The sequence below is a fragment of the Leptinotarsa decemlineata genome, unplaced genomic scaffold (genome assembly GCF_025532065.1).
Source record: "Leptinotarsa decemlineata unplaced genomic scaffold, Ldec_3_MD MMD2_tig00026354_RagTag_RagTag, whole genome shotgun sequence".
Lineage (NCBI taxonomy): Eukaryota > Metazoa > Arthropoda > Insecta > Coleoptera > Chrysomelidae > Leptinotarsa > Leptinotarsa decemlineata.
In genome coordinates, this window is record NW_027412702.1 from 13,588,786 (window position 1) to 13,604,539 (window position 15,754).

The 15,754-nt window shown below is 35.3% G+C and overlaps 1 protein-coding gene across 1 annotated transcript in view; it reads left to right on the top strand.

Annotated features, from left to right (window-relative positions):
• Positions 1-4,333: 4,333 nt before the first annotated feature.
• LOC111502848 (uncharacterized) overlaps positions 4,334-15,754 on the top strand; it is a 243,822-nt gene continuing 232,401 nt past the window's right edge. Inside the window, exon 1 of the mRNA XM_074184566.1 lies at positions 4,334-4,503. Within this exon, the coding sequence (XP_074040667.1) occupies positions 4,469-4,503 (35 nt within the window). The 5' untranslated portion in view covers positions 4,334-4,468. The remainder of the gene's footprint in view (positions 4,504-15,754) is intronic.

Here is a 15,754-nt window from a genome sequence, read left to right on the forward strand (position 1 = left end):
TAGTTTGAAAGATAGAAGAATATTTAATAAAATACTTCTTGAAAAATAGCCCCAAGTTTGAACGTCACTCAGCAAGGTTGATTTTGGTGGATAATGTAGGTAATTTATCCTTACCATATTCAAAGAGTGCAAGTTTTCAATTACTTTGAGATGGCTATAAAAAGTGTTGAACTTATGGGGTGTTACTTTTTTGGGTTCTGACCAACTCTTCCCAAAACTCTATTCCAGAACATCGTGTATCTTGCTTGATTTTGATATTTGTATTTGGGAAATGAACTCCAAGACATCTATGCAGTTATTGCAGTCATGACTAACATCATGAGGTTATTGGGAGGATCTTTTCGGCAATATATTTTATTCTAAACATATGCATAGCATGCAGGTTATGTTTTTTGTGAGTTTCCGATGCTGGTTAACTTTTGCCAGTGATATATTCGAAGAAAAACCTACATTTTTACGAAAACTATTGTGAAAAGTTATAATATTAATTTTTGGTGTGAGTAAAATTGTCTTGCTATTGGAGAAACCTATCAATCAAAATATGCTTCATTGTCTGAAAATTAATATCTTATTGACAAAGCTTGGTTGGTGGAAGAACATTTTCGTGATAAAACTATCGTTTTTCTGCAGAAAATGAACTTCGCCCTTTATTTTCAGAAATGTTTTTATTTTTTGCATACAATGTTAAAATCTATATGTATATTATTTGAAAATAATGAAGACCTTTATTTTTTTTTTCACCGCTGTGCGCTGGTCAGGCCCTATCCCCCGAAGCCCCGATACATTCGGGAGGGCGCGCCAGCATAATCAACCAATGACCACTCCCCACACCGTGGGGTAAGTGATCATTGGGTCCGAGAATCATGTGCCCTGAGCAAACGCAGTGAGCCAAGAATGATAACCTTCTGCCTTAGTGCGGCAAGCCGGTATGATTTTGAGATTCGAGGTTAGAGAAGACATCATTCCACCAAGGACTCCAATAATCAGAACAACCATCTTGACAGAGTGATCTGGATAGAGTCTGCGGAGTTCGAAGAGAAAATCTCGATATTTTATCCGTTTTTCCTCCTCTTTTCTGACGATATTCGTCTCGCCAGGAGCTGAAAACTCCACGACAAATATCGTTTTGATCTGGTGGTCGAGAAGGACTACATCAGGCTTATTAGCTTGCATGAGCCTGAGGGTGGGGAACGAATAGTTCCAATAAATTCGGCACTTCTCGTTCCCCACAACGGATTCAATATCCCCCGGAGCGTAGGGCAACACTGGTGTCTCGTCAATACCGTAAGAGTGCCGTAGATGGTAATATAGCACTCTTAGGGCCGCGTTATGTCGATGGATATAGGCCGAGACCGCATATGCTGCACATGCTGATAGCAAGTGCATTAGGGTCTCGGGCGCCTCGCGGCAGGCCCTGCACCTTGTGTCAGGAACCTCTATACCCATCACGCGACTGATGTTGAAGACACCATCCTGGCAAGCCATGATGAACCCCTCAGTTTCCGACTTCAGCCCACTCGACCTGAGAAAAGCGAATGTCAGGCGCTTTGATAAGCCAAGGTCTTCAATGTTATTGAAGAAGACCCCATGCATCGGCTTATCCCTGTGTCTCCGCAGAAGTAAGGTGATCTCTGCGGCTTTTATCTGAGCTTTTTGCTGAACGGGTTCCAACTCGGTGACAGAGTTGTAGTCACCTCTTTCAGAGTCGAATACTATACCGAGTTCATCAGCTGCTCGAGCAGCTGCCCTAAGGAGAAATGCTCCAATTCCTGCTCTCTCATGGTCACGGACCATGCAGAGAAGGGGATCCGAACTCCTGACGACTTTACAGGCTGTATCCAGTACCATTCTGTCATGTAGACACTCCAAACTCAAAAGTCCACGACCTCCCTGTTGTCGGGGGAAGTACAACCGTGGAACGGACGATTTGGGATGCAAACTCCTATATAGAGATGCATCATTTTTCGGGTCCTTACGTCGAGTTGATACAGCTCCTCCCGAGTCCACTTCACTACTCCAAACGAGTAGAGTAAGATTGGAACGGCAAGCATATTTGTTGCAGCTACTTTGTTCTTCCCCGACAGTTCCGATGACCAGATCTGTCGAAGTTTGTGCTGATACTTGCCGCGGAGAGAGTTTTTCACTGCAGTTACCTCTTGTGAGTGGCGTTGTTCCATCCCGAGGTAAGTAAACGTCTCTCCGGCATCCAGATGATGTAGGATGCTTCCATCTACGAGCTGCACATCCTCTCCGTAGTCCCCGCATCGTCCTCTTTTGAGATGAACCATTGCACATTTGTCTATCCCGAATTTCATACCGATAGCATGCGTGTACTCTTCCACCACCCTCAAGGACTGATGGAGATCCTTCTCTCCAGAGGCATAAAGTTTAAGATCATCCATATAAAACAGATGGGTGACCTTGTGCCTCCGGTTTCCGGGGGTGCCACAGTTATACCCTCGAGTATTTCTGAGCGCAACGGATAATGGCAATAGTGAGATGCAGAAGAGAAGGGGACTGAGGGAATCACCCTGGAATACACCCCTTCTGAAAGTGACCCACCCTGTTTGGACTCTTGCTTGACCAGATGTTATGGTGAAGCGAGTTCGCCAAATTGGTATCAGTTGTTCAATGCATCTCACTATGTTATCGGGTACCGCAAGGCATCTGAGCAAATGCAAGATCGATTACCTTACGGTAATCGATCCAGGCCATAGAGAGGTTACGCTTATATTGTATCGAGTCCTGCGTTACACATCTATCGATGAGCAGGTTCTCTTTACATCCAGCGACTCCTCTCTTCGACCCTCTCTGCTCATATATCCGTTCGAACACTCGGTCAACTGCGGTGAGTATTCGTGTGTGTAAGATGCTTGTAAACAACTTATAACACGAATTCAAGCATGTTATTATTATTATTATTATTATAAAAAAAAACAAACAGAATTACATATATTAGCTATCGCTCTTAGTCATATTAAACCATAAACTATACAATAATATACAATTTCAAGTAGATACTGAATATATGTATATGTAGCAAAATAGGACATGAAGAGATAACAGCAACAGTTTGTATTTACATAGCACTATTGTACTATGTGTTTCCTGTTGTGTTTCCTAAAGTGTTGTATTACAACACTTTAGGAAATAATGTCAGTAATAATGTATTTTAAAAATTTTCAATATTGATTACATGAACTGTATTGAGAGTCAGACACAAGTTAATCAATCAATCAATCATGCTTCATTGTTCAAGAAATGTTTATTGACTCACTAATTGTGAGTCAAAACCTTGTTGAGTTTTCGAGTATCAAAAGTACAAAAGTACAAAATTCTCTATCGAGCAGTGTATACCACGACAAAGCTGAAAACATATTTTTTGAGATATGAACGATACAGAAACGCATGACATCAAAACAGACAGAATTGTTGTAACAATATTCATGAGATATAAATATATTATATATTACAATTTTTTCATTTGATATAAATTGTGAAATATTTGTAGATAGAACTGGAACATCTTGCACTCTTGTTGAAGAGCTTTCACGAAACAAGAAGTTGGCGTCTCCAGGATTATTCAGTCTTCTTCATCTCCTGAAGATGGAATCTTTATAGAGATTGTTGAGTTCAGTTTCCTTGATTGTGTAAGGATTATGTTAGGATATGTTGAATGGTGAATGTTAGCTTTTGCAACCTCCCCTAGGATTCAGTTTTCTTTATTATTTTTTTAGTACGACTTTAAAAGAAACCTAATATTTTTATCAGATCATGGCAATATAATAAGTATAAACAATATTGACAGTATCTAATACGAATGAAGAAGTTGACAAATATAGGATTTTGATTTTTTCTGAAAACCTTCGGAATAATAAAAAAATATAGTTGATGTTTTGCTATAATTCAGTATTACTCTAGAATGGACAACTTTGCTGTAATTCAACAAACTCTCTCTATCCCTTACCTTCACGAATCTACTGCAACTCAAATTTGAATAGTCCGATGAAGGGATAGGTTAATTTATATTTATTATGCGTGCCTTTTTTTTAATTTTACTTCTCACCGGAAATTTAAAATTATTATAAAGTTTTTCACTATTGTTGTTTTGAATTCCAGTCTAATTGAACCTATTTACATACTCATTATCGGGACGGAATAATATTAATACACCAATATTTTGTCTCAATATTTTGAAATATAATTTTTGTTGGTATTCGAAACTTCTGCATCGTCCCAGCGTGAGCTTAGTCACTGCCGAAATCGCAAAAGATTTATCTTCTAAAATATTAGGTAGCTGTGCCAATCAATGGAAGGCCGGTGAGGTACACTATCATTTGTTTTATTTCGTGGTCGTGCGTTTGTGTTTGACAGACATTAGTAATTTTCGGGTACATTTCAATTTATTGATTATGATTTTTCCGATAGTTATATAATCAAATGTTTGAAGGGCAATGATGAAAAATCTATGGTGAAATATGTGAGTGGTATTGGAAAGTACAGGTGAGTTTTTAAAGTTCTTTAGTGATATGTTCGGTGGTTGTTGTTGACATGTAGACGGAAGTAGCTGAAACTTATTTGTACGAAACTGAACTATTTCATTGAAGAATGTATTCATACGAAACGATATTTTCGTTCCCAAGATTTTTGAAAGCTTTGGGAAAATTTATATTGTAATTGGACAATCTTCAATTTTTTGTGAATTAATGAAATATTATTGTTTTTTCCCACCAGCCATCTAGCTGGAAAAAGAAAAAATCATTTTAATATATGTTTTCAACACACGTAAAAACTGATTCTATGATGAGGTGGTTTCACACACGTGCCATGTTGAATACTTATAACTTAACTCAAAACTCTTACCTCAGGACTCAATCCTCCATTTTATAACAGTGGCCATCTCGAATTTGCATCTTTTTCAAAGTGTACTACTATTCTACAAGTTAAGCTCTGTCATTTTATATCCATATTGAGGTAGTTGTGGAAAAATATGTAATCTGCTATTTTATAGCAGTGGCCATCTCGATTTTGCATCTTTTTCAAAGTGAACTACTATTCTACTAGTCAAGCCCTGTCATTTTATATCCATATTGAGGTATTTGTGGAAAAATATGGAATCTGCCATTTTATAGCAGTAGCCATCTTGAATGTGCATCGTTTTCAAAATGTACTACTATTCTACTAGTCAAACCCTGTTATCAAAAACCCATATCGAGGTAGTTGTGTAAAAATATGCAATCCGCCATTTTGTAGCTGCGGCCATCTTGAATCTGCATATTTTCCACAGTGTACTACTATAGTACTAGTCAAGCCCTGTCATTTGATACCCATATTGAAGTAGTTGTGAAACAATATGTGATTCACCATTTTGATTTGATTGATTTACAATGATACAGAATTCATTCAATGTGTGTACCAAATTTCAGATCAATCTGTCAACAGAAAGGGGGTCAAACTTGAATTACTAAATTCTACCCAAATAATAAAACCGTTTAAAGAAACAAATGATGTTTTGCTACAACTCAGTAGTAGTCTAGGATAGGCTATAATTCAACAATTTCTCTATCCCTTACCTTTACGAGATTCTTCTACTGCGACTCAAATTTGAATAGCTAAATGAAAGGCTAGGTTATTTCATTTACATTATTCTTATTTCATTTTTGTAAAATGTTCATAAGTGAAATTGTGTTTCTTATTTTTCAATGTTGTTTTTCACCGGAATTTCCAAATTATTCTGAAGTGTTTTATAATTGCTGTTTTGAATTCCAGTCTAATTGAACCTGCATACTCATCATCGAGATGGAAAAACGTTAATGCACCAATATTTTCTCTCAATACTTTGAAATATATTTTTTTTCAGTATTCGAAACTTCTGCATCTCTCCGGCGTAGTATAAGTCACTGCCGAAATCGAAATTGCAAAAGATTTTTCTTCTGAAATATTAGGTAGCCGTGCATATGAAAGGGCCGGTGAGGTACACTATCAATTGTTTTATTTCGCGGTCGCGTGTTTGGGTACGTTTGACAGAAAGTATTAATTTTCGGGTACATTTCAATTTATTGACTATGATTTTTCGGGTAGTGATTTGGTTGAATGTTTGAAGTACTGTAATGATAAATCTACGGTGAAATGTGTGACTGATAGTGGAATAGGTGAGTTTATATCGTTCCTTGTTGACATGTTCGGTTGTTGTTGTAGACGGAAGTAGTTGATGCTCAATTGCACGAAACTGAACTGTTTCATTGAAGTAAGTACTGATACAGAATTATACTTTTGTTTCCAAGATTTTGGAAAGCTTTGGTAAAATTTATTTTCATTGTAATTGATTGATCTTCAATTTTTTGTCAGATAATGAAATATAATTGGTTTTTTCCACCAGTCATCTAGCAGGTAAACAGAATGACTCACTTTAATGTATCTTTCAATACACCGATATTTTTTGGTTGTGAATTTCATTCAACATATTCAAAAAACTGGTTCTATGATAAGGTCGGTAAATAATTTCCATATAAATTCAATAAATATTTTAAAATGATGATACTTATTTTCGAAATATGATCCAACAAAAACATTGTTATCGAGAATGTTGTAGAGGCATGTGCTTTAGTGATTCAGTTTAGCACTGAATGACCTGACAAGACCTATGGCGCTGCTGTCGAATCCTCTGAAATTGCTAGATAGATCGAATTTGGAGAATGGAGTATAAAATATAAAGTTTTCACAGAATAATTATTGTGGTGCTGAAGAATTTTATGGAATCAATACAAAATTTTCGAACTGGGTCAGGTTTTTAGTGAATTTCAGAAATGAAATAAATTTTTTTGTTGAGAGTTTATGTTATTGGGAGTAGTAGCCGTGAGAGTCAATTTCTCATTTGCTTCGAGTTTTTCGAAATTTATCCTAATTTATAATATTTTGAGTATATATTTTTGAGGTGATCGAAACAATTTCAATAGTCACAAAAACGACAAAAACGTACTGAATTATAGCCGAGTGAATAAACACCAACTGTTGAAAGTGCAAAAATAACCACAATTACTTGAAAAGCTTGTGTCAGTGTTTTTTTTATGTCAATTTGAAAATGTTATTTTTGTTATGTTTTACTTCAATGTCTGAAATGTCTGATGATCTTGAAACAGGATACTTTCAGAATGATTTTCGGTACGAGGTATCGCTGGTATTTGCTTGATACTGAAATTGAAAGAGGAAATTTTAGTATATATTTTGAGTATATATAAAATGAAAACCCAATATAAGGTGAAAACTAGTAATAATATCAAAAAATGTTGCACTTAGATTTATCTGGGATGTTGAGTTCTGGGTTCTGATGCATCAGAAAATACCATGTGAAAGTTTTGAATATTGAATTAATTAAAAGTCCCCCTTTGTGTTGGTGTTAACCATTCGTATGCAAATTTTGGGCAATTCAAATGCAAGGAAATGAAAGGAGTGAGTGATTGCGATGAGATTTTGCTCCGATATGACAGTACAAAGAATAGTTGTAGCCTTATAATATTCTTATTACGACCTATTGTTTTCCAATAAAAAATATAATGATTAACGGTACGTTAACTTTATACAACATTAAATTCTTAGAAACTGTTTTCTAATGGCATAATTACCATCAGTAATGTTACCTACTAAAAAATAGCCTTTGTCCGGTATTTTACGAAAAACTTTGAATATTTCATTTTCTCTCAACGGTAACACAATTTTTTTTTCTTTGAAGATAATAAAAATAGATGTACAACTAGAAAAACAGGCAGAAACTCAAATAGGCAATAAATGTGGAATAATTATGTGATATTTCGTAGTTATCACATATCAAATCACTATATTTACCAATTCACTTCACCACCAAGTTTGGCACAGTCGTACACTTTTTTTATGTAAACCTATCAAGGTGTTGAAGCTATATTGAGTGTTTGAGGAACATCTGTTAACACAGTATTACATAGATCACATAGATACTGTATCACATAGATACTCATCTTAACGTTTCAGAGGCCAAAATCTGTCTCTTTTCTCAGAATTTGCGCAGCACTGTTCAATTAATTGCTGATTGTTAGAATAAGCTCTAGTTTCATGAAAATTCATCACCAAACCAGTTCACGGATGAAAGTACCATGACTTCAAATCAGGTGATCGTGGTGTTTAGTATTGTCCCCAATCGAGTCCTATAACTTTATCTCTGAATATTTGATTTTTGCACTACTTTACTGCAACAGTTTGGTGTATTCGTGCGATATCAAGCTGGTACCATAACTTTTGGTTGATAATAAGAACCACATTAACTGAAACTTCACTAATATATAGAGCTAAAATATTTTGACAGCCCTCAGTAATTAGAGTTTCGTCGAAGAAATATACTATGTCTTAACTATTTGATTTTCAAATACTTCGTTTAAAATGTTAGTTACGTATTTCGATGTTCCATAACAAAACCACGATTTTCTTGGTACCTAATCTGTGATTTTGGAAACTCACTGTACGATTTGAAGAAAAGGTTGCTTTATCTGTTCTCAAAAAGTGAGATGGAAATTGAAAATATTTTTCTCTTTCTCCATGAAGCCGAAAGGGAAACCCATATCGTATATCGAAGTTACGTTCTTTCAGAAGATTCGTGAATTTAGTTTCAAAAACATTTTTTCATAACTATTTTTTGTGATATTTTCAATACTGTTTCATTTATATTCAACAACATTCCAACACACATTGAATTATGCATCGCGATCGTATTTACTCGAAATGTGTGTCTCTCAAAACGCGTTTTAATGAACCACTTCGCTCCAATTCAACCATTTTGTTCAACACATACTGAATTGAATGTTCCTTTCTGGAGTGCAATATTATTTAGGAACGAAAACTGAACTCGCCAAATTTGTAAGTTTGAGATAATAAAAGTTTAACAATACACGAAATATAATATTTTGTTAATGAAGAAAAGAGAAATGAAACTTTCTATGTTTTTACGTTTGTTTGAAGGTAGTTGACAATGTTTCGTGGTGTATTTCATCAGTTCGGTCATCCATTGTCTAATATAATATAAATTGATTTGAAATTCCTGAAAAAATAAAAAGATTAACCGAAAAATGACAATTTTATTAAAACAAAAAACTAAAATTACAAGGAAACAACATACAAGCTACAACTTGAAAATGAAAAATTGAAATATCAGTAAAAGCTGTAAATTAAAAATATTATTAACAAAAATGAAAAATAAAAATCAAAAGATTCCAAACCAAGTTACGTCACTTATGTTACGTATCTCTACGCAAGCTTGACTAAATGCGTTTTTGGACAACATATACGCGGTTTCCTTGAATTTTCTCCTAAACCAGTGTTCCTCTTTGTGGATGAGGACGTAACGTAACTTGGTTTGGAATCTTTTAATTTTTATTTTTCATTTTTGTTAATAATATTTTTGATTTTCGGCTTTTACTGATATTTCAATTTTTTATTTTCAGGTTGTAGCTTGTATGTTATTTCCTTGTAATTTCAGTATTTTGTTTTAATGAAATTGTCATTTTTCGGTTAATCTTTTTATTTTTTCAGGGATTTCAAATCAATTTATATTATATTAGACAATGGAAGTCCGAAGTGATTAAATATTTCTATGTTTTTACCACTTTTATTTATAACTAATGTTACTGCAGTTTCGTCCTATACGGACATTTTCAAACTTATACAATAAACTAACAATGATTCATTATATTCGTTACATTCATTATATAGTATATAATGGCGAATGTAATGAATCATTATTAGTTTATTGTATAAGTTTGAAAATGTCCGTATAGGACGAAACTGCAGTAACGTTAGTTACAAATAAAAGTCGTAAAAAACATACAAAGTTTCATTTCTCTTTTCTTCATCATGATTTCCTACCACGTAGTAACGGCTACATCCATCAATTTATTAATATTTTGTTTGTCATTCACCTCAAACGGATATTTATTACCAGGAATATGCCATCGAAATTCCTAGCATCGAGAAGTTTTTATACTTCTTGAAGATGCCGCGATATTGTTTTGGGCAATCTTTTCCTTGAGTCATTTTCAAAAACGTGTCCGAAGTGTATGAGGAAAATATATTTATTATATACGACTGGTTCTCATTTGTATTCACTAAATGAAAAATCAAGCTTTTGCATTAAAAAAATAATTCAGACTTTACCACACTTGTGATCAAGTTTTCATTCCTTTTTTTTCCACAAATTAGATTCCAAATAAGGAAAATTGACATAAACTAACTCGCATGACATGAAGTGAATTGAATGACACGATGTATTGAATATAAACTGAATATATCGATTTTTTCAATGAATGCGTTATTTGTCAAAAATAATGAGGAACTATTTTTGTCTTAGAATGATCAAATTTGGTATCGGTCATAAAACTGCAAAAGAAACAACGTTTTCAAGTAACTTTTTGCTGAGTTCTGTAGAGAAATGATATTTTTTATTTATCTTTTCAGGAAAAAAGTCACTTTTGACAGGTAGCTACTGACTATCAGTTGATGACAAGTATTTATTTTCATCATTCGTTAGTAACCCAAGTTACTGTTCTGTTCATAGAAAAATTTAAAGTTGAAAAGAATTTGGATTTTTTTTTAAACTCACTCATGCTGATTGTTCATCAAAATAAGTATCATGAATGTTACTTTTCATATTATCAGACTCAAATTCCAGATGAGTTCTTACTGATATATCTCAATTCCACCCTTTGAATAAACCGACTTAGCGAACATCACCTTACACATCAAATATTTCTGAAAGTGAATAATGCATTAGCCTGATGTTTTCGTCCCGCTCCTTCGCCAAATATTCCGTTTCAGAACCGAAAATAGAAGTGCGACGCCCCTATGCAACCTACAGGTATTAGTTTCCGACCATCAGAGACCGCTGCCCATCCAGAATGGATCACATGACACCTCTCCGCTAAATAATAGATCCATAAGTAAGTGATGGATACATCTCAGTAGGCCGAATTCATCATTTATTCCTACCCGACGGCCGGGTTACGTATTGATGATGGCCAGAGGTGACCACGGAGAAGGCTTCACCGACACCTTCTTCGGCGACCAATCAGACCCGACTGATTTGTCACCTGTCTCCTGTTGGAGGCAGGACTTCGCATCCTACTGGCACGGGGGCCGCGCAATCGCGCTCCCGTACCCGCCTCTCTCTCGACTGCCCCACGAGCTCGCTAACGTTCTCAGAGTTTTCTCTGGCTTGTCGTCGACGACGAACGGCCGGTGATTTGCACCAGGTGTCGCGAAATACGCGAGCGCGACTTCTTGCTAACGTCCTTGCTCCTGCTGATCCGCCAGTCGAATACGACCGTCTGTGCGTGTGCTTGGCGGTTCCTGACTGCCGTTCTAGGACGGAGAAATTATCCGGAAAAACGAATCGACTATCTCCTATCGTAGTAAATTACTTTCTGTAGTTTTGACTGACAATAATTTATATTTGCGATTTGTTTGAGGTAGCGTGTCGTGTCAAGGTTAACCGGACTGGTGGTGGCATTATGGTGTATGCTTGAGACATAATTTGGCTCCTCCTACTGAGGGACTTTGTAGACAGTCTGGTGGTCATCAGCTGTAAGTTAGACTAATCAGTTGCGTTGTTATGATATTTGAATTGGACTTAAGCTGCTGATGAAATTTCGGTTGTCTGAATTTTTTACTAAGCTTTAATAGTTTGATGTAGATGAGTAGATGAGTTCTGTTTTCTGAAGAAGATTTCGACATAGATTATATCGTTGAAGGTATACAAAAAGGTATACAAAAAATATGAAATATATGTTACTATGCACGTGTATGACAACAATGAATAACCAGAACAATTTTTTCGGTGTAGTCAGTTTTTCTAGAACGACTAACTATTTAGTTACTGTGAATAAAATATATTCATATAGGTCATTTACCAAATGGAGTGAAAAAAGTATATGAGATAGTTTTGTTTTGAAATACAAGTAATAGTGAATGAAAATCAAAGTGTTGAATGAGAAAGAGAAAAGTTAGGATAATACAAAAATAAATTATGTCATTGTTACATCAGTACTGCCCTGTTTTTTGAACCACCTAATTCCAATAATGATTTTTTTTCAGATCACACTGATGTGTGAACACATTGTTAAAATGTGTTCTGTAAAAACATATCCATTGATCGTTCCACAAATTTTCAATGATTTTTTATGTCTATCCACTACTTTCAACAATTAGGTTTCCTTCATTTCAAACTTTGAATTACATTATAAATGAAAGATCAGAAATCATTGTTGTATATATCGTCGTCAAGAAGTGAACACAAGATTTCTTTTTCAAACAAGGGGCTAAACCACCTAGGATTTTGTGCCTCTTCATAAAAATTAAGACATGACAATTGAATAGTGATACAATTCGAGAAAATATATATCTAATCTCGAAATTATATAATCACCACAACCGCATTTTTCAACACTTTGAAGGAACTACCATTTGACAGCCACACTCGGTCCACTCTTTGACGTCGAATTTTTTTTATTATTGTAGGATTTCTGAGTGTAGTAGGTGAGAGTAAAACCATTGGCTTTCACGGCCGGAGTTAAAATTGAAAAGAACCAAATCCCGGCTAGTATGTCAGTCACATATTATAATAATAGAATTTATTCTTCAATCAAAGGTTATACAACGCATTATACATACACATATATAACACTAGTCAAGACTACTAAGACTTCGAGATATAACCTTTTTTCTCGCAGTCAACGCACACACCACTGATGATGTCTGCCGCTGTAACAGACGAAACTTTTGGTAATTCAGGTTCCATTCGACCATAGTATAACAACCGTTGTTCAGGATTAATTCAAAATTTTGAGGACCCAGGTAAGGCATTCTAGAAGTATTGGCAGCTGTCAAAGAAAGTGGTAGATTTGGAATATAAGTGGACCATATAAGTAGCTAGGATCGGAAGACATTCATTCGGTGATGCTTCTAAGACTGCGTCTGAAAATTATACCAAATTTGGCTCTGGGTAACGTACCTGAATCTCAATATAGCCACCTCCATACCAAAATCTAGTCAATCTTCCAGAACATTCCACAGTATTCGATCGTTCTAGACTATTACCGAGCATTCAACAACATTCTAGAATGTTTCCCTATGGCATGAAATATTGTGGAATAATATCGATTTCTTCCAACTTTTATGGATTTTTCCAGAAATGTATAGAGGGCCAACTTGCCAACCTTTATATCTTCGAAAGCACGTCCTACAGGTAAGAACAGGAACCTATTCCTTAGATACAGGCGGCTTCCCCAAAGATCTGGAATGTTCCAGTATGTTCTTGATCATTCCAGATTAGAAAGAAGTGCAACATACACATGAGTAAATCTTCCTGATAACTAACAATGAAAAAATGTCGAATGGTAAACACATTTCTGATTTCTTTGAAGACCATTTTTTCAATACTGTGAAAAACCAAATCGATGATATAAAACTACTAATAACTCATTTATTTACAACCATGAAAACCCCACTTTCTCACTCTATGCACTTTTTCTACTCCAAAAATAAAAATTCCAATAGCATCGATGAAATGCCCTCATGTGTGAAGAGAAACATTTTAAATTGAACAAAATCAAAAGCTGTTTCAGTCCACAAAAAAAAGCGAGAAGACTAATATAGAAAATTACAAAGGGATCTATTTTTCCAAACCGTCCTTCAAAATGAATAAAAAAGAATATGATAAAATCAAATTTGTTCTCAATAAAACTAACATCATCATTTCTCTAGACTTTCTCGAGCGAAATGGTACAATCAGTTCATAGAAATATTATCGATAATTTCTGTGGCATTTCAAGAGTATTTGAAACTATAAATCCAAACTCTTTGTATGAAAAATTATACAAAATAGGTTCTACCATTGGAAAAGTTATCGAAGTGCTTGAAACGGTGGCAGTCGGTTGGCGAGAGGTCTGGGGAGTATGGTGGGTGAAGCAGAATTTCAACGCTCAATTCGTTCAATTTCCGAAAGGTGATTTGTGAAACGTGCGGACGAGCGTTGTCATGGAACAGGATCGGATCTCTTTTGTTGACCAGTGCCGACTGCTGCTGATGCAATTTTTTGTACATTCCATCGATTCAATCACAATAGGACTCTGTTGTGATGCTTTAGCCAAGTTTCAGAAAGTTGTAGTGAATCACACAAGCCGCTGACCACCATACAGTAACCATGGTTTTTTATGGGTTTTAGTATTTGGGAAGTGCCTGGATGTCTTTTAAACCTTTGCAATACCTTTTAAATCATCAAAAACCGCATGGGAGCTGACCCCCAGTTCTTGCGCCATTCCACGCACCTTTTATGATGTCAGTCCCCACCAGTGTCATCAGATCCTTGTCTTGGATCACTGTTAGTTGACCAGTTCGGGGCTCATCTTCGAGGCTAAAATCTCCGGAACGGAATTTTGCAAACCAACGTCGAACACTGCGTTCTTCAACCCTATCATTGCCTGATCATTTTTCAGGCTGTTTCGGTAGTTTCAATTTGAATTTGTAGAGAGAAATTGGCCAAAAATTGGTTATAATAAGGGAGCCAAGCGGGGATTTCGGGATCAACTAAATCGCGGCAGATTAATATACAGGGGGATACCTTGTACCCGGTTAAGTACCTCCACCAAATGTGAGCCCCATATATAAGGCCGCCTGTGAGGGATAAAGGATCAGATTAGTAAAAAAAAATTGATCATCAGATATTTTCGAGCGCGTCAGATTAAGGTTGGGTGAGTTGATTACCTGCTGAAAAGTGTATATTCCAGTAATCTGACAATTTCAACATGCTCGAGCGTAGCTAATTTTTTTTATTTCGAAGGAAATAATTCAAGGATAACGAAAAATATATAATCTGATGATTTCCACAAGCCAAAATAACAAAAATTCGTCGATAAAGTTTAATGCGTGCAGCTGTGTGATACCTATATTTCCCTTTCCGAGTTTCTATTCCTCTATTCTCTATTCACTTTTTCTCTATCTATTACTCTCTCACTCCGTCCCCACTCTGAATTCTGTTGCCATGACGCCATCACAGCTGATCACAGAGACTCGTTCGTAATGAAGATGAAGATGATGATTAATTAATCAATTGATTGATGGATGAAGCCGTTATTACTACGTGGTAGGAAATTATAATTTTTACTACTTTTATTTGTAACTAACGTTACTGCAATTTCGTCGTATAAGGACTTATACAATATATACATACTATACATTATACAATATATAAGTTGCAAATCTCATTATTGGACGAAACTGCAGAAACGTTAGTTCCAAATAAAAGTGGTAAGAAACATAGACAGTTTCATTTCTCTTTTCTTCAATAATTAATCAATTGATTATGAATAATTAAATTTTTTTTGAGTATTTAAAAAAATATATTTTCTTATAAATACCAGTATTTCCTGAGCTTTTCAATTAAAAAGTTCAATGAATTGAAAAACATTGAAAAAAATAATGTTTTTTTCAGATTGAGCGAATTTCTCTAGATAATCGTCAGATTATGAGACAGCACGTCTAAAACATAAAGATGAACCATATATATCCTAATCTGACGCGCTTAAGTATTTCAAAATGGCGAATTATTTTTGCACATTATAATAATGGCCGCGAGTTTGCGTCAGATCGAAATCATCAGATTATTGAATGAGAGCTTTTTTTTGCACTCAACACCTCCTTAGAAAATCTAACGCGCTCGATTCATTTTTTTTCTTTTCAC